The 20,098-nt window shown below is 41.1% G+C and overlaps 1 protein-coding gene across 3 annotated transcripts in view; it reads right to left on the reverse strand.

The window, feature by feature from the left end:
- Positions 1-1,257: 1,257 nt before the first annotated feature.
- Positions 1,258-20,098, reverse strand: part of LOC110997429 (ETS-like protein pointed) — a 61,044-nt gene continuing 42,203 nt past the window's right edge. For 2 of the 3 annotated variants that reach the window (XM_022265579.2, XM_022265581.2), the window contains 7 exons: positions 17,709-17,912; positions 17,508-17,636; positions 3,115-3,360; positions 2,862-3,008; positions 2,597-2,715; positions 2,361-2,518; positions 1,258-2,252 (listed from right to left, as the gene is read on the reverse strand). In XM_022265579.2, the coding sequence (XP_022121271.1) occupies positions 2,189-2,252; positions 2,361-2,518; positions 2,597-2,715; positions 2,862-3,008; positions 3,115-3,360; positions 17,508-17,636; positions 17,709-17,912 (1,067 nt within the window). In that variant the 3' untranslated portion in view covers positions 1,258-2,188. The remainder of the gene's footprint in view (positions 2,253-2,360; positions 2,519-2,596; positions 2,716-2,861; positions 3,009-3,114; positions 3,361-17,507; positions 17,637-17,708; positions 17,913-20,098) is intronic. The other variant, XM_022265580.2, reaches the window with a different exon arrangement.

The raw sequence follows: 20,098 nt of genomic DNA on the forward strand, positions 1-20,098 counted from the left end.
TCTGGTCCATGCGTTTTGTGCCTTACTACGTTACTCACGCTGTTTTTGTCACAAATGGCCTCATTTCGTAAGCGATCAATAAGTGAGATGCCAATGCTTCATCGACTGCTGCGCGACCCGCAGGCTTCGGTCGAGCGTTGTGAGATACAAGACGCACTAATCGAAGGTCTTTTTTTGAGTGCTACAAATGCTGCCCATCTGCGAAATACGACTCTCGACTACTTCTTGACCCACATCCCAGTGACATGTTTTGCCCAACATAAATATAGCGGTCTACAAAGTCTTCCGGTAGTGGTTGTTTTCTGGTTCTTTCGTTGTTTGAATTAGATTTGGAACGAGTGTGTCAGCCTTTGGCCGTACATGTTGATAATCGTTATCGAGTCCCACGACGTTTTTAAGAACCGCACTGAAAAGTTTCGGGTCTTTCTGTATTTTGTCATGTAACATAACACATGTTGGTACTGGCATAGAAGTTACAAGTGACCTAGCCGAAGGGCCCGTTCTTGTCTTACCTGATACAAACCTAGCAAGTCCCGCATAATGTTGCTCAATTTATGCTCCACACACGCAGGGCAGCAGTTAATTAACTGCGGTACTTATCCGCCATGTCGTAACTGAGCCACCAGATACTCCACCGTATTACAGGACGTTTCACCTGTGACTCGGCAGGTAGTTTATGCTCGCCCCTACCGTATTCACTGTTATTTATAACTAGGATGACCCGGCGAACTTGTCTAATAATATCGTGTTAAATTCAGTTACCTAAACTTAATTTAGAATTTTACTAAGGTAATAATATTAATACAATTTTTTTTTTGCAAATACAGAAATGTTTTATTGCTTGCCATTACGAAAGAAGAATACACATTAGGCCACTTTTCTCTTTTTTTTCTATTTTTAGATGCGGTAACACATGTCTTCGATCAAGATCAAAGCCTGGTAATGCATATGCTCATTCACCTCACGATAGGAATTTCTTCAACCGATACGAATTATATGTAATATGGTGCGTAGTTTTGTCAGCAGATGACACGGCATTTGCATTCGTGAAATTAATAAATTTATTGTTATTCGATATTTTCGCAGCGGAAAAGTATCCACCAAAAAAGAGATATAATAACATAAGAGATATGTAACGTAAATTTGTTTTATACATTAAGATATAATGCTAATAATGTAACTACATATATGAAATCGCAAAGGGAAAATATCTATTAGATATAACTTGATTTGATCGTTTGAAAAGAAACAACAACCTTTTCGTAAATATATATATTTTTAAATTCAAATCTTCCATCAATACTTACATTAACTGATCGGTAGTTAGAACATCTCATGGGGGTTTTAACGCACAATTTACAATAAAAGGGAAGACATCGCCGGAAAAAACAGCCACCTCACACACTCAGCACCTTTGTATAAAAGTAATAACTTGGAGAATTACGACTAAAAGCAATCACCTCGGTATAATATTGATGGAGGAATAATACTTTACAAAATAATCTTATCGAAATATCTTCGGTTTACGCTAGGAGCTATAAAAATTGAAAATAATAAAACTAATTAATTTCATAACTAGTAAGACATTACAATCCCTTACCACGAGATCAGGACAAGTGACGTCATCCGGCGATCGATCGGACGCCTCTCGGCGGACGAAAGCTTCGCGCGGTCTTTGGACTCTTCGATAAGTAATAAAATTTAGTTATGTCCATCACATATCTTATCAGCTTAACCGCACATTGCAACAATTTGCGAACCAAACGTACAACACTTATCGTCTACTATAATATAATATAATAGCTAATTAATTTTTATAAAGTAACAAATTTAACTTATATTTACAGTATTGTTAATCGATAGCTGAATTTCACTATTTTATCTATTTATGTATAAATTTCACATTCGATAGAGATACCGGAATCGGCTTTCGGCAGAGTTGACGACGATCGCGGGTTAAGGCACGGCGGTGAACGGGTTTCGCGACGCGAATCTCCACGCGACATTCACGAATGAGATCAAATCCGACTTCGTCTGCGAAGAGTAACGTTTCATTAAACGACCGATCGCCTCGATCGAGTCCGAGGAATAAATAAGAAGCGATGCTGGCTATCGATGCGGGTCGGTTGTCGAATGTTGTGTGTCAGCGTGTCAGGTGTCAGGCGTCAGGCGTGCGACGGAGATGGGCTCAGTCGTCGTCCTTCTTCTCCATCTTGGGCTCGTACATCGCGTGCAGCTGCTCCGGCGAAATCCTGCAAAACCAACGCGTCACGTTAGGTCTCTGTACTACTCTCAGTAGTACAGCCGACAGCGGCGTAACGAAAGAGGAACGTCGCCGTCACGATGAACCGAAGACTCACCCGAGCAGACTCTGCAAATCGCACACGAAGCGGTAGACGTATCGCTTTCCCGCCGTCTTGTGGATGATGTTCTTGTCGTAGTAGTAGCGAAGGCCGCGGGACAACTTCTCGTAGTTCATCTTGGGCTTGTTCTTGCGGATGCCCCATCGCCGCGCCACCTGCCACGCGTCGCCACATTACTCTCGGCTTTCGGCTCGGTCAAGGAATAAGAAAATGAAAATGTCGAGCGTACGCACCTCATCGGGATCGGTGAGCTTGAACTCCCAGCCGTCTCCGGTCCACGAGATGAATCCTTGACAGCTTTTGTCCGTGAGCAGCTCGAGCAGGAACTGCCACAACTGGATGGGACCTGACCCTGCACACGTGAACCGAACTTGCTTTACGATGTACCGCATGATTGTATCCGGACGGGCTGAGCGAGCCCCGAACTTTTATTATTAAGAGACCGGCGATGCGATATAAATATTTACGGTTAGGTGGGTATTTATTAGGATTCTTTACCGGTGAAACAAGGTCCGGTCGCGGGATAGGGCAGCTTATCTTGGGGCAGCGGATGCTGCTCGTTCGCCCATTCGCCCCACTCTGCGCACGCGCCGCCGTACTCCGGATACGCCTCGCCGTACACCTCGCCGTAACGCGCGCCCGTCGCTGTAACCCCAATTGTAAGGTTAAAAATGTACACCATCTTAGTGATCGTCGGTTCTCTGCAATAGTCTCGCGGTGGGTCGTGCAGCATTGCCCAACTCTTACTCACTTCTAGGATAGGGCTTGGTGTAGGAGTGTGGCTGGTATTTGTGTTCGTGCGCTATGAGGGGCTGCGTGTGCGCATGAGCGTGGTGATAGTAGTCGTCGAGGTAGGGCTGCGCGGGGGCCGCGGGGGGCGGGTACTCCGGGGGGTAGAACTCCTCGAGGGGTGACGACGCCGTGGGCGCCGGGGGTGGGCCGCCGCTCTCGCCGTAGTAGCCGCCGCCGTCGCGGGGGCCGCCCGTAGTGTAGCCTCCTGAAACCGATTAGGTTTTATCAGATACGTCTGCGGAATGTATTCGCATACGGCCGGTTCAAGGGCACGTGGTGAGCGATGCGGGTGTGGATGTGTCTGTGCGTGATGGTGTGCGTGAGTTAACTGGTGACGGTGTGCGCGGGCAGCGAGCCGTGACGGTCGCGGTTCACGGCGCGCCCTTTGTTCTGCGGACTGCGGCCGCGCGCTCAACAGAGCCTGCGCTGCTGCCACGGGTCGCTTTACCGACACACACTGCGCAATAGCGATGCATAAGGAATATGGTCTACTGAATAATAAAAATATTATTCCCTTTAACAGTTATATAGAAATCAACGATATTACCTTCTTCTCTGCGCTCTCTATTTTTTTTCTTTCATAGAATAACCTTAAGTGGGATGTGTCTTTGGTATGTGTCGTATTAAGGACCGATGTCGTATGCAATGCCAGTTACTTAAAGAACTGAAATCCCAAAGAGCTGGTCGTAAAGACGAAATCCTTTCGTAATTCAATTCGAATCATTGCGGCGTCGCGTGAACTGCCAGTGATTGGATAATTGCATCAGCTCGGTCATATATTATTATACGGGGCCGGCCGGTCACAGCTCACTACTCACACGATTACCGTTCATACATAATCTATTTATCATCTGTCGACTGTCACTTGCAATCTAAAGTACGCGATGAACACGAACGCTACGAAGACACAACGTTAATGATTATTTCATTTTGGGACAATCGCACACCTAGGTGTGATCGCTTCGATGTTCGAGTCATCGCGGTCACTACATTGCCTGCCTTTTGGTTAATATTTTTTAAATCATCGTACCTACCTACCTACTTAATCATTATAATGACTTTGGTGTTATTCCCACGGTCTCTATGCGTGCTTTTGTTGTTGCCCATCGCAAGATTCGGTCTTTGGTACACCACTCAACTGACACGCAAACGCTCTGTAATCTATTGTTACAACAGTTTGCGATACACATAGCTATAGATTATAGAACATAAACGCGAAATAGTTTCATCAAACTACATATTGGCAGATAAATCTTTATGTGCTTAGACCATAAGTTTTGACTACAACTAAGTATATAAAAAACACATTATGATAATGTGTTAATGTTACATTGTGATAAATGTGTTCTTATTACATATTATGATAATTAATATGACATTTGCATGACTATAAAATCAACGGATTAATATTATTAAAAAGCAGGATCCGATAAAAGTTTTACAATAGTATTTTAAAAATTTTCAATAAAGTAAAAAGTTGGAAATGTGATATAAAATAAAGTTAAAAGAAATAGGTACGAGGTAGTCAGCTGTTAAAGCAGTGTGTTGCTCCTATCGTGAAAAACCGTCCAAATATTTCACGCTCCAAGTAACATTCCTAACAAACTTAAAAACACCCAAGTTCTTTCAACGTCACGAAAGTGATTTAACGATGCAAAGAACAAAGACACGTAAACAAATCACTTTGCGGCGTCAAATCGACGAACGCGAGTATTTTAATGAAGCAGCGGCGGCTCATTACAATTCCCTGCAGTCGTCGCAGCGGCGAACATAAATCTGCTCCAAAACATTAAGAATAGGCAAAGCACTCTCGCGGGACTCCTCACTGACCTCTGACCTGTCGTACGTCACCACGAGACAAGAATAATTATATTATGTTAAGGGACGATCCGACGCATGTATATCTATTATATTGAGCGATATCTTACATCGCAATCTTCGTGGACGAGAGGAATTAGGCGGAATAAAATAATTATGACATAAATGAGCGTTTTATCTAATATAACAAAGATCGTGCAGTGGCGGTGGGGCGTGGCGGCGGGTGGCGCGGGGCGGGGCGGCCAATGAGGCGCGGCCACGCCCCGCGCGCCAGGTCGAAAGGTCGCGAGCTCGTCGGCTATTGGCGCGGAACGAGCTGTCCGTCCTTTGCGGCCCTAAAAGCTCTCAATACTCGGACCAGATTAGTCATGACCCTATCTCTAATGAGCTCTTCATCAGCTTCGGCTTGACATTATCTGTTAGATATCACTATCATCATCATCTCAACCATTTTCACGAGACTTAATTTACCTCCTGCGAACGTGTCCTGTTCCATAGGGTAAAACCGGGATAGATGCCCCGCTGGGATAGATGCCTCGTTTCTAAAAAATCAACTTCCAGAGAACGAAACAGCAAATTCGTTGTTTACATACACGCCACATGCACTGACCATCTCGGTGATGCAAGAGTTATTGTGCTAGAGTGACGTTTCTCCCTTGTGTGTCGAATTACATTTGCAGCGGACGCGACGAACGCTTCAAAATTTCAAACGTAAGTATTCACTATTCCATATCTTTATAAACAGTTAAATGATTACATTTTATTTGAATAGTTTTAATACATTGGTTCTTTGAGAACACATTTAAGAGTCAATCACTGATGTTTGCATTTATTTTATTTATAAAATATTGAAAGGCATCTATCCCTAGTGAAAAGTATAGTTGCCCCGAGTTTACAAGGGATAGTTGACTTTAGGGGCATCTATCCCTCTATACTGCAAAAGCCTTATCAAAGTATTTAAAAGTCATAGTCGTGAATATTTTGGTATTTCCTAATAGTAGAATATTAGAAAACACAAAAAAAATGTATCCATCTTTAATTTCATACTTCGAATGTAATGAAATGAGTGTAGATACAGTGTTTTATTTATACTTACTTTGCTTATTGTAGGTGAGCCATGCCAAGGAAATACAAAAGAAAGGAGGCCGTATGAGCTCGAGTAGTTTCTTGGACAACAGAGCAGCTACAGTCAGCTTTTCATGAATTGGATAAAAAAGAATTGGGGATCAATGAAATATCCAGGCAATTTGGGATTCCATCCAGAATATTGCAAAGGCGTTACGCTATTAAAAACCAAACTAAGTTGACTTTGGGAAAACATCCTGTCCTGGGTTTTAAACACGAAAAAAGGTTGGTAGCGCACATTTTGAAGCTTAGCGACGCGGTATTTCCCCCAGATAGACGTTCTATGCGTACGTTAGCATACCAATTTGCCGAAAAGCAGCAGATTCAACACAATTTTGATAATGAAAACCAGATAGCTGGGAATTAATGGTTCGAAAGCTTTATTGAGCGAAATCCAGAATTGTCTATTAGGCAAGCAGAAGGTTTATCTGTCGCTAGGGCGAAAGGTCTTAGCAGAGAAGAAGTGACTCTAGATAACGAAAAAAAAGAAACATCTACATTTTTAGTCGAAGCATCACCAATATCACAAATTCCTCTGACTTTAGCAAGGAGAGCTAAACAATCGGCAGATATTCTCAATTCTAGAGAAAAAATAAAAGAAAAAAGGGATATTGCTGGCAAGAAAAAGAAACAAATAGAATCTAAGATAAACAAGACTGAATGTTAATAATAAGAATATGTTAAGATATAAATAATATGTAATAAGAATATGTTGATTTTTATAATTGTTAAATAATTATTTCTACGTTAAAACGGGAATGTTTCGTTTGAGATGATTCTATATGATAATTTTAATATGTTATCGCTTAAACAGTTTTTTTGCGTTTTTTGTTAAAGACATGCATAAATATAATTATGGTTAAGCATTTTATATTACCTACACATGAAGATAATAAATAAATATTACATTTTGATTATGTATTCTTGTCGATTATTTAAAAAGGCATCTATCCCGCATCACAGGCATCTATCCTCCTAAGTGATTTTATAGTGGGGCATCTATCCATATAGGTAGGCATCTATCCCCAAAAAATGTGTTTCGCAAGAATTACATTTTTACAAAACCAGTAATGGTTAGGTAATTAAATACAGTTTCTAAAGCTTTATGAATGATTAAACTAACTATATTACAGGGTCAATCTAAGCAAATATGTTTGGTATTCAAATAATGAAACAGTTTCGAAAAGTGGGGCATCTATCCCGGTTTTACCCTATAGGAAGGTGAATCGGTGTTAACACAAACATCTTAAAATCATCTGCTTTTTAATTAATGAGGTTTCCGTACTTTGCTCAGAAGGAATGAGTTCACTGCGCCAATTCCTAATCTGAAACGGAAGTCGAATATGATTTTTAATTTAGACCGCCGGCGCAGGTGAGCTCCCGACGATGGCTGGATGTCATCTGTGTGCCGCTATTTTGACAGACGCAGCTCATTAACGATGAAATTTTTAATTAAGCATACATAACTTAATTGGAAATTGTGTAATTCCATCCCAAAATAAGTTTGGAATTTTGAAAACGTGCGTTGCATGTAATAGGCACAATTTGAAAGAGAGACGTGGGAAAACGTCGAAATAAGAGGAAATTGCTGTCGTCGCGAGAGTTTAAATCAAACTTAAAAATTGGAGCATCATTCGACAGGAAATGTTAAATATACAAATGTCCAGCCGGATGCCATTCTTCGCCATTTCTATCAAACATAATTATTGTTTTTTTTACTCGAAATATGTCCGAAGAGTTGGTACGTGCTGAATTTTCATTGAGTTCTAAATAATTTATTAGCACGAACTGTTCGCATAATTTTCAATCAAAAACTCGAGCCGTGACCTCAACTTGTTTTATAAATAAAGAACTTCGTCTGATTTTCCTGGACGAGATCCATCGCAATCATAACGGCAGATCTCCGATATTTATTGCTAATAAAATGTGTCTTACGCTGCTAATCATTAAATGAACGCGTCGCTGTTTCTGTCTAAAAATAACGTGCAAAGAGTAATGATCAATTTCCACTAGGAATGCAAGTTACATTGTTAAGTTAAAGTTTAGCAGCAAAAAACAAACGCACACGGTGATGGTTACTTGGCATGTATTGGGATATTTTATAATAAATTATTTGTATATTTAAATGTTGCATTACTTTTGATATAGGTATTCCAGTTAATGGTCTTAGGTACGAATTGAGACTGACCCCTATGTAAATTCTGCGATAGTGCTATATGCTATGTAGCCTCAAATCGTTAGTTTGGCAGGTGTGTTGACACCTGCGCACGAGTCGGTCGTTACAAAAACAGCGCGGGACCTGCCGTACGGGGTTCGCGGCGCATGACATGGGGAACCCATAAAACTTTGCCCTCCTCGAAACATATGCTGACAACATTTAAAGCTGGCGCTATTATATTCTGTTTACATTAATAATACGTACTTATATAACGTCGCCAGCTTTTTACGGCTATATGTTAAAAGAAGGAACTATAATTCTTGTGTCGAGGCAGGATGTCGTGGCGCTACGACAGCGGAAGTAGCGCGGACGCATCAATGGCCAGACGTGACACGGAATTGTGACGTCAATAGCATTTATCGCCATAAAAAGCCACGCGGCAGATAGGCACAAATGTAATTGTGGTAAATTATGAGTTACCTAACTGATGCCGCAACGCTTCTTAGTCAAGTGCAATGACAAAAAGCCAGCCAGCTTAGCCGTCCGTCGCTACTTATTGCAAGTTTCTATTAAAAGACGTGTGCAATTTCTAGGAAAGAATAGTTACTACAACGAAGTGCACAGGAAGGCGATTCCAGAGTTAATCTAGTCGGCTGGCGGAAGTGTATGCGAATGAGCGGCACGACGTCATTTCCAGAACTGTGACGGTAGATGCTACAACGTATCCTTTTTATGGGGTGCAAGTTATTGTACGTAAATTGAGGCTATCTAAGTAGAGGTCAAAGTCATTCCGCAGCATAGTCGTCCGCACCAGCTGCGTTAGACAGGTGGCTAACTAAATAATTTGCGCTAACTAACATCTTTTCATTATTCCACGGCGTAAAGTATTTTTTTATAGAAGTCGGTTATTTTAATGCGATAACTATTTTCGCGACAAAATATTAATGCATTCAATTCTCACCGATATTACCCTATCATGTTAAGTGAATAGGTAAACTTGTTAAAAGCAAAAGATGATATTAATTACCATATTTCATTGATATTTATTCTGACCGGATTTCGTCGGCAATTAATTGATAGATTCGTGAGAATCGGTGAAACCAGAATTAACTATCAACTACTGAACCGTTATTATCACCGTGGGACACAAACTATATATGTTTGTTTTAATATTAGAAAAGATTTTTACTTAATACGCAATCTCTGATTGCTGAATAATGCAATAATGCATCATCGATCTACCATAAATTATATATGAATGTCTCTTTATTTGCAAAAACCTAACGGATTCGAAAAAGTAATTCGCGATTTCACGCACGTAAACTGATCGATTGAGATTTGCTTCCGTAAAAGGACGGAAGTGATTACGTTCAGGTGGTCGACCTGCACCGTTAAACACCTATGTGCTAACCGATTTAAGCGATTTGGCACTGGCGACGCAGCACTCCTCTGCTTTTACACTCATAGGTGTAATACATCAAATCGGTCGCCTTGAGGAAACGCTAATAATAATTAATTTATCGAAGGACAAGAGAAGGAAACATAACTCTGTTATGATTCAACTCATTGTAATATCGATAATGGTATGTAGATGAAGTGTTCACATTATTTTCACGTATTTTGTGTATGCAAATGTAAGCTATGGCTACGAGACAATACTCTACGAGCTTTTTATGCGTCTCACGCGGCGGAAGTTCGGCGAGGTGCGCCCGCGCCGGATCCAACATGGCCGTCTGAGTGCTTCCGGCCACGGCTCTCAATGAAGCTCGACTCTTACCTCGACGATATCATAACAAGTTGGCTTCTATGCCTTCGCACGAATGGACTCGTCAACTTTAATAATCGAATGGGCAATACCGACTAAAGTAGTGATCATAACCAATGAAAAGAAACATTGGACTCATTTTAGGATTATGAAAACTTCTTTGTGAATATTCTGTATATAACTAACTAGTCTATAAGTATTGTAATTATAAATTATCTACTTAAGCGCTTTGACGAGCGAATAGAAGTGCAGTCTCGCAGAATGAATTCCGCAGTCCGCATAGTCTTAATAACAAATATTAAGCGGAGAAGCAAACCTGTAGGTAATATGTAGGACGGGTCAGTGCAAACGCTCTCGACGGCGGGATCAAAGGAAAGTCTGCCATGCTCGTACTGCAACTTGTTGCAATTATTCCCTTGGAGTTCGTAACCTAATCTGGCCGCGTTTGGCGTTTGGTCGTAGTGCAACCTGCTGTCCGTATCACTGTTTTCGTAAGGTTTCACTTTAGCACTGTAGTCTGAGAAGTGGAGTTTTGCGGCAGCGGACATGGAGAGATGGATCGGTGCCGCGCAGGGAGGCCCGGCGGCTTCTCGCGGCTCTACTAGCAGCATGGCGGATGCGCACCGCCGTAACACTACGATTGCCTCATTTAATCGCACTTGTTGAATTAAAACGGAAATAACAATATATTGAAAATAATTAAAAGGAAACTGAATGGAAACGTTCAACGCACGAGAAAAAGTTGTCACCGTTCTAAATAGTAATTACGTTGAGCAATACACGCGCTCCGTCACCAGTCGAGCGAACCGTACCACTTTGCGCTTAATCGTCGACTGAGCTTTCCGCCTCGGGCGGATCTAGAGAGGGCGGCCGCGTATTGTGCCACCCGAAGACGGCCGAGTTCGCCCGACCGGCTGCAAGTGTGCGTCCCGAGTGGCGACCTGTCACGCCACCTGCTACGGAGACCAACTGTTGCACGACCGTTGATTTTTTGCTAATCGAGACTCGTGAAAATTAGCATACGCTCTAATGTTGATTATAACAATCGTGACTTAATTGTTTACGATACAATTTAATGAATGTTTCGCGAGAGAAGTGTTTTTCCTGTGCGTTATCATTCAAGGAAAATAACTCTTAATTAATAAACGTACCTATTATTGTCACAATTAAAAGAATTCCTAAGGGAAAAAAATAATGTTTAAATACTTATTACTTTGTATTTACACCGGCTCAGTAGAAATTATAGAAAAAAATCGTCAATAACTTAACTTGGTTTCCACAATGTTTTAAAATATGACGTGGCTCCATAGAAGTGAATGGCTGTTCTCCAAAAACTTAGTTAAATATAAACTGGATGGTTAATTTAAAATGTATAAATAAATGTTGTGAATGACAAAGTAAGCTGCAATCACAGTAATGATTATGACTTTGGACGCGAATGACCTTGACTCGCCTATTGTTTTGTTTGAGTGACGACCGACGACCGACGACCGAGGACCGACACTTGGGAACGAGTCGCGGCTGAACATCGTCATAATGTTTGCAGTGCGGAGAATTATGTCATATATATTCCACGAATGTCCTACTTTTTCGAAAATTTCGTTTCTACAAATACTAGCTTATAAATGAAAACCTTAATTCCTATCTCCTAAAAAGAAACACTTTAAATCGACGGCAGGTAAAATTCGAGGAGACAGATGTATGCTCGCAAATATCAATTTCTAATATTGTCATAGAATTAACGAATCGGATGGGACTGGGAGGGTTTGAAGAGGCGGTGCTGAAACCGGGTCAAGTTACCAGGGGTGGGTCTCTAAGGTCACAAAAGCGGGGACAAGGGAGCTCGGGATAATGCCCACCTGAGCACGTGTGCTGCCGACTGCTACCGGATATGGACCGCCATTGTCTAGCGGACGAAGACGGCTACGCGACGGAAGATAGCTTTTTGCACACTTCGTTTCAACACGATTTATAATGGGAACTCAATAAGTATTTAAATATTTTTGGTGAATTGTTTCAAACATTTTTGCGATTTAAAGGTTTTATAATAAAATTAACATAACAGCATTAAGTTGTGAGTGCAAGTTTTACAGAGCGACGATGGAACCAGGCCGAGATTGAATTATTGAGGGAGGCTTTTGCGGGAAATGACGAGGGAAATGAGGTTTCTATACCTCAACAAATGTACGGCGGAAACAAACATATACGGGATATTGTCTTTTGAAGGAAATTGCCTCATTTGAAACACTTTATGTACCTATAGTAAGCTTAGTCAAATGTATGTCGAGTCAAAATTCACTCATTTACCTTCCCAGGTATTTCGATTATCTATTTGTCAGATATTTCCATACGAATGCAAATGTCGGCAACAAAGAAGGGTGAATTACGTATGGCAAATGCGTAATATGGATCGCAAAAGGCGTAGTAATATTAGCGGCGGGCGATCGCACAAAGTCCACTCGTATTCATTCCTTTGGCGTCGAAATTTAAAAATACTATTCAATCACATATCTAGCCCTGCTTCGAATATGAAGCAGCTCCCTCGCTAGGCGACGCATTGCACAGCTTTAACCTTTATAGGTAATTTATAGATTTTTATAGCTATTATCACTGTAAAATCATTTAAAACATTGCCCTTACTTTAAGTTAATTTTTGTTATTAAATAAAAAAGAAAAAAAATGTTACTAATAGTTATAGTGATATTATGTAAATGTCATATTATGCTAATCGTCGAGTGCCTTAATAAATGGCCAAAGTTTTTTCATGACCTTTGTTTTAATTATACGAACGCATCCGGTCTTAAAGAACAGACTTACAAAAGTGATTGAGTCCATTTAAAATGTCCCTTAGCTTGGTTTCGACAACTTTGAGACGAACACTAAACCTTACCCACTAAACAGTACGGCAGTGGCCTGTATTTTAAATTGGATCATGCTCGGGCCCGCGACGTCATTTCCCCTACCAATTATTATTTATTCCTCTTGGCTCTGGACGAGACGCTTCTAATAATTATTTAATATGTATATTCAATGTAGAGAACGACCGAGGACTCATTTTACTAGTGATCATTAAATGTGAACAATTTTTTTAGTAGAAATCCTTTATCAGGGTTTAGCCGTATGACAATGTAGATAAGAGCAGAAACAGTAGTCGCATGTCCCAACAGAGCGATGTTGTGACAGCGATATCTCAGCCCCCATGAAGGACAACGCCCACGCCGTCCGTCCCCGGCCGATAAGATATTGGCATTTATTTAGTTTTACAAAAACTGGGACTTTGGCACGGAGCCGTTCAATACTTTATGAAATGGATTAATATCACATTAATAAAAAAAACAGCAGTCATACGTAAATAGCTTTACGAATAAAGGATTTGTGTTTTAAAAAGGCATGTTCATAACAATGTATCGTTACTGATATCTCGGTAATTAGTTAATTGTTTCTTAGAATTCAAACGTACGTTTAGTATTGTTAAGTCCCCACTTCTCGGGAACATTCTACAATAGAGATTGAACAAAATTCGACTTTACATTAAAACGAAATGTTCCTTATAAGTGTAACGTGCGCAACTCAATATCGGATATGAAGTCTCCGGCAATTATTTGTTTTTGCGAGGGATTCCTTCAATGGGCAGAGCTCTGCAAATAGCGCAATTAATTGAATTCGGCACTTCAATCGGCCCGCCGTGGGCTTTGTGGCTCTGAAGCCGCCCTGTAACCCGACACCGATATGGAACATCGCCTACTCTAAACTCCTTCGCTCGACGTAATTCCCACACTTGCCGTGTGCGAACGTATTTAGGTGCGAGCTGAAACACCTGCGTAATTCGCGAACAATGAACGTTTCTTAAATTTCAACGAAAGCCAGATTTGCGAGGATCAAGGACTTTATTCACATATTAAGCCGGCAACGTAAAGTTTAAGTAGTGATTAGCATTCAGAGCGACGGCCTATTACAACTGAAAACGACTGCGTTAACTGTGGCCGCGATAACGTCTTATCTGACTGACTGTATTTATTTGCAGACTTCCATGAACCATACTGACGTTCTATTGTTGTAGCTATTGTTGTGTATTGTATATATTGCAGTACATAGGCGGGGGCTTCACGCTAAATAATGGTCCACGTAACGATTATTGATAACTCGTAGATAACTTTTCGATTAGTTAACTTTTACGGTTCGACGGTTGTTATTAAAAGGGAATAAAATTTTATTGAACCATCAAATGTTATCGCGACTGAACGTTTAATTTCGACGAAAATAATAATATACGAACGATAGGGATCTTTTTTGAATATTCAAACCCTTTGTGACTCGGCTGACCCCGCGCAGCGCTTTATTTGAATACTTGCATTATCCACAATCACTTTACAAATCGAATCAAGGCCACCTGAAAAAGGAATCTCGCTTCGAGAGGGCTCTCGTTAAGAGCTCATTGAAGGGCTCCTGCCGGTGAGCACTATAAATATACTCGGCACCCTTGCTCTTTTCGTCTGCCAACCCTCGAGTTGCCCTTCTTGCCTTCGTGCCTGCCTTGTTAACACTGTATTATGTTTTTGGACCCTTTTTTAACAATGGATCAACATGTTCCATTTACTTCATTATTAGATCGAGATGTCTCCTTTTATATTAAAGTAGATCCTCAAAGGCTGTCAGGTTAGAGTAGTAGATAAGAAAGCAAGGAGAAATTCATTAACTTTGATTTTCTGTTCTAATTCATGCATTGTGCCGATTTACGTAATTTGAAAAGGTCCGCACGTGCGCAGGAGTGTATCGGGTTGCACCGGAAGCCAGTTGAAGCACAATGGTTCCCGGATGTGGCCGCTTCGAGTGACACGTATCTTTTTATTGATATCGAAGAAAGCTCAATATTTTCCTATCGACGGCTCCCGTTGACGCCCGAGTGACGCGTAACTTATATTAGATCATTGATATCAAGTTACGGGCGCACGCGCTTCGCCATTGTGCCATTCACGAGAAACGGTTTACATAGATCGATAAATACATTTATTTACCGACTGAAATGAGATATATATTTAAATGCAGCCTAATCTTTATGTCTTTTATAAAACAAATATTCGTAGTTCGACAGGTGGATTGAAAATCCTTTCGGTTATAGCCTTATACGCGGTTTTAGTTGCTAGTTTGTGCTAATTGAATTAATGAAGTAAGATTTTTTGTGCGTATAAATGAGAACCTTGCTAGCTTTTTCTTTAATTGTATGAAAAAGTAAAAAAGTCTCTTAAGGTGCATTATAATTGAACGGGACGGTGTCTGGGCGGAGCCGAGTGATAAATCGTCGGCTAAAAGGGCACAAGGCGTTTCGCGGGTTGCCCAACTTCTGTCTTACTCCCGGCGCTGTCGCGTATGCTAATACAATTTATCTCGATTGGTCAACGAGTATCTGACTCACGATCTCTGAATTAAATATGGAGATCGCTCGGCTCGCGAATACTTCAAATGGAGATTCCAATAAATTTGTAAATGTTGCAAATATTTGTAGGTATGGCATTTCCTCGGAATCTTTTATTCAGTTCAGACAGCATTTCGCTCAGCAGCGGTTGGGCAATCGGCGGCGGCGGCGCACGTCCGGCGATTAGCGCTGCTTGTGCGCAAGCCGAGGATGCGCGGCTTGCGACAGCGCGGATGGACGTTGCACGAATCCTCGTACCGTGTTGCCTAATTTGGAGATTTTTTATATTGACCTTCGTGCCGTCGAACCGATTGCATTATTTTTTTACGCTCGAGTCGCCGCACGATATGCACCAAAGCCGTAGCGCACCCCGATAGGCATCTACGAGGTATCGATCGCCCGTTGTCACTCACCCCGCCAAATTAACAGTGGATCCAGATCGTCGGAGTCCCTCTGGCGGGAGCTCGGATGCAAGAACATAATATCTCAGCCGGAATCCAACTTTGCCATATTTAGCACTGATCACTGTCGTAGGCACGCACTGAGTCGATTCCTCGACTTCCGTTCTCTATGAAACTAATTATAAGAAAGTTTGTTTTCAAAGCGTAGGGAGCTACGGCAAATGGTAAGTAACAACGCGTCCGAACAATTGCTGAAGACTGGCCCGTGCCGCTGTGAGCGGGCGGTGAAGGTGCGTGGAAGGGGAGCATCGCCTTGAGCGTCTTTATCATTCACGCAGACTTCAATGCCGCCGCGAAAAGTGGTCAAGCGAACGTGGCCTCACTTTGGAAATAAATAAAGCAATTTGCCAAAGATTATTACATGAAACTAACAAATTTTTAGACAAATTAATCAGAATATAATTAACACGTGATCCGGACCATACATCTGAGAATTTGTCACAAACATGATCCTAATGTTTCAAAATAAATAATAAAGATCAAAGGAACTTCAGATCTCACATCACCGGAGCAATAACGAGACAATTTTTCAAAATATGATGCCATTAACATATTCTTTAATCTTATCTCTTTTAATTAAGACTTTTATATTTCAAAAACTACTTGTTCACTTAATAAGATAGATATTAGTGATTAGTGCAGAGAAGGTAACACAGCACGTCATGATCACCGAGCTTAGCTGATGATGCCTTTTCAGACTTTCAAATTATAATGGAAATCTCGAAATATACTAAAATAATAAAAATCGTATAAGTACAGAATCAGCCATGTACAAGCAAGAATCAGTCACGCACGTGTGCTTAAGCCAGTTATGAAATATGAAGATGACACACACATAAAGAGTACGCCGACTGAAAGAGAGCGGAAAAACCGCGCCAAGGTCGCGTTGCGCTTCTCGGGGGTTGGAGAAGGTGGCGCAACACCAAACCCCATGGAAGCGGTGTGTGAATAGAAATTATAACATGAGTTTTAATTTCCTTGTATGGGTTCGGGTAGGTATATTAACCCCTGTCCATATATTGTGTGGTGAGTCTTGGAAAGGTCACGTCAGACTGATACACGTCTAGATGCAGCGATAGACCACCCGTGGTAGCGACGTCAAGAAATCCCGTCTCTTAGTTAATTTATTATTTCAGTAGCTGTTCGTTCGCGGCCGCAGTCAAAACATCCCGCAGCGATGATTTACAACGTACTAAACTCCGCTTTATATCTCGTGGAAATGATCTTTTATACGTGACACAGCGCAGCCACCGAACGATGTGAATTTTTATTATGTATGTAATTTTTCTAGATGGACGAGACCGGCCGAGTCGTTGAATAAATCTGACGATTACAATGAAGTATGTTGTTCAGAGTTAATTGCTTACAGTTGTATATGGTTTTATCGGGTCGTAACTATTAAATAATTGTCGGGTTATCGTCAATGGAAGTTTAATGAGAGTAACTTTACCACCGTAGATAAGAAGCGCATATCTTTATGAGCAGACAGTACTACCGATTACAATTATGGCATGTTAAAGCAATTTGAGAATGCTAATGAACGAGCAACGATTGCCCTATGCCACACTGATCGATCAATTGGGGCAAAGCAAGTTAGGAGTTAAATACGTACCGGTGTTGTTATTGTTGTTGTAGTGATGGGCAGGAGGCGGCACGTAGTCGGGCAGCTCGGGCAGACACACGTTGCTCTCGTACATGTTGGGCGGCACGTTGGCAAGCAGCGACCGATCCTTCTCCACGTCTGACATATAAAGTATTTTTTAAACGCCCCAGACATTCGATGCGATGTAATATAGTTGTAAAAAAGTATTACCTTTTTGTAGTATTTCTAAGTGTTCCCACAGGATGTCTCCCATGAAGGCCGGCGCCCGGGCCACGAACTCCTCTCTCCCCATGGCGCAGATGTCTTTGCCCTGCGCGCGCGCAAACTGTTGCAACGCGACGCCCTCCAAGGAGAACTCCCGCGCCGCCCAACGCAGCCACGCCGCCACCGCCGCCTCACTCCATTGGCGAGGATCTGGTGGCAGTAGCAGGCAAAATAAGTATAGGAATTTTATCAAAACCGAAAACATTAATTTGCATCGCAGAACAAAGGAACAAAACAATTGAAGGGCAAATGGAAAAATAATGTGTATCCAATATGAGGCAAGAGGAACGATTAGTGAGGCGTTCCGTTACCCAACTCCGGAACTTGCCTCACGGCGCGCAGGAAGTCCGCGACCTTCGCGGCTCCACCGCTTAAGTGTTTTCTATTATTGCTGAAGATGATCAAACTGTTTACCCAATCCTGAGGCTTTCCGAGCACAACCGATTACTTAAAGATCACTCGATTATTTCGCGAGAAAAATCCGAGCTAAGGTGGAAAGCTGGCCGACACAAATGCAGTTAAGTGGCAGTGGTATTTTCAGATTGCGGTGTGGGTCGCAGCTTCACTTTTTCCGAGCGAAAAGCGGGACGAGAGCGGACTAATAACAAATAATTACTTTAATTACGACTCTCAACCGCCGGCAGCCGTTTATTGCTGCTTCTGCACTGCTGATGAGGTGACTAGGCGTTTTCAAACTTTTACTAATCATTCGACAAGTATTTGCTATTTACTAGAAATTGACAAATAACTATATATACCTACTTATATGTAGGGATGGAATAATTTATTTGTGGTTATACGGACATTTTTTATCGTCACCAAATCAGGGTTAGTTCTAAGAGCTTTTAGTTCTAAAATTTTATAATATGAATATAAAGATCTTATACATATCGCTAATGCTTTGTTTGTTTGACACGTGCGTCACAAAGAGTTCCAACTATAAAAGCATACAAAACTGCGACTTGATTCTGCTAAAAAAATATTTATTTTATTGTAACTTGGCTGTTCCCACTTATTGGGAATAATGAAATGCGATGGAAGAGTTGCTCTAAGTCCTTTTTATAGAAGCAATCAGAAGCCTCCTTCTTCGTTAATGACAACTTAGGCTTCGGTCTCTCGGAAACCTTGGCCTGGTGGAGTGCTTATCTAACATGTTACTAGATAAAAAAAATCGCGTTTAAGCTAAGGAAGGTCGATTGCTTATTAAAGTATGCAAATTATTTTCAGTTTAAAAACAAGTGATACGTAACAATACAGCAATGAAATAATTAACTTTTATCATTCCGTTTTAATTGTTTACAAAGCCGTAATAAGTCTAAGCGAGTTTTAAATTCCTTTTATGTTCATAAATTAGTTTTAGAGTTCTTGAGATGGGCGGAAGTGCAAATAAACACGGAGCAGACTAGACATGCATTTCCGCCGATCCCGAACGACAACCCTCTGACCCACCCGATCTGTGCTCTATGATCCACCACGGCTGGTGGTTAACGATAACGTGATTTAGTTGAAATCGACTCAATTGAGGGAGAATTCGAATCTATACTCAATCCGTTAAAATAATAAAGCCCATTAATTATTTCCAACAACCTTAATTAACATTTTTATCTTATAACTATTCATCTAAAACCATGTCATTGGAACCTCATGTAGGGTAAAGGCCTCCTCTAGTTTACTCCGTGCTTTTCTATTTGTTGCTTTTCCGCTCCAGTCTTTACCAGCTACTTGAATTATCTCGTCGATCCATCTGTCCCTTGGGTGACCTCTATTTCTTTTTCCCGCAGGCCCTTCCCATGTTGTAGTTTCTATGTCCATCTGTTGTTCTTGTACCTCTGTAGGTGTTCTGTCCATCGCCATTTTTGTGTACGAGCGTGATAAAGTACGTCTATTAAGTTGGTTTTGGCTCTTATATCTTTACTTCTAATTTTTTGCATTCTTCTTATTTTCAGTATGCTTCTCTCCATCGATTTCTGACAGTTAGCTAGTTTTTTGTTTATTTTTGCTTTGTATGTCCATGTTTGGCAGCAGTAGGTCAAAATCGGTGGATACATGTATCCATTACCATCTTCTTGAGACGCAGGGGGAAGGTGTCTTTTAGGATTTCCTTTAGACTCCAGTATCTTTTCCATCCAACGTTCACTCGCCGTTCTATTTCTTCTTCTTCGTTAGTGATACTGAATGATATTTGTTTTCCGAGGTATACAAAGTTGTTTACGTATTCTAATGGCTTGCGCTATAAATTGATGTTGGTAGTTCTACTGTTTGTCATTATTTTGGTTTTATCTTGGTTCTCAATATGAATCCCACGTTGACGCTTCAGTGTGATTATTATTTCCTCT

This window comes from Pieris rapae, chromosome 1, assembly GCF_905147795.1.
Source record: "Pieris rapae chromosome 1, ilPieRapa1.1, whole genome shotgun sequence".
Lineage (NCBI taxonomy): Eukaryota > Metazoa > Arthropoda > Insecta > Lepidoptera > Pieridae > Pieris > Pieris rapae.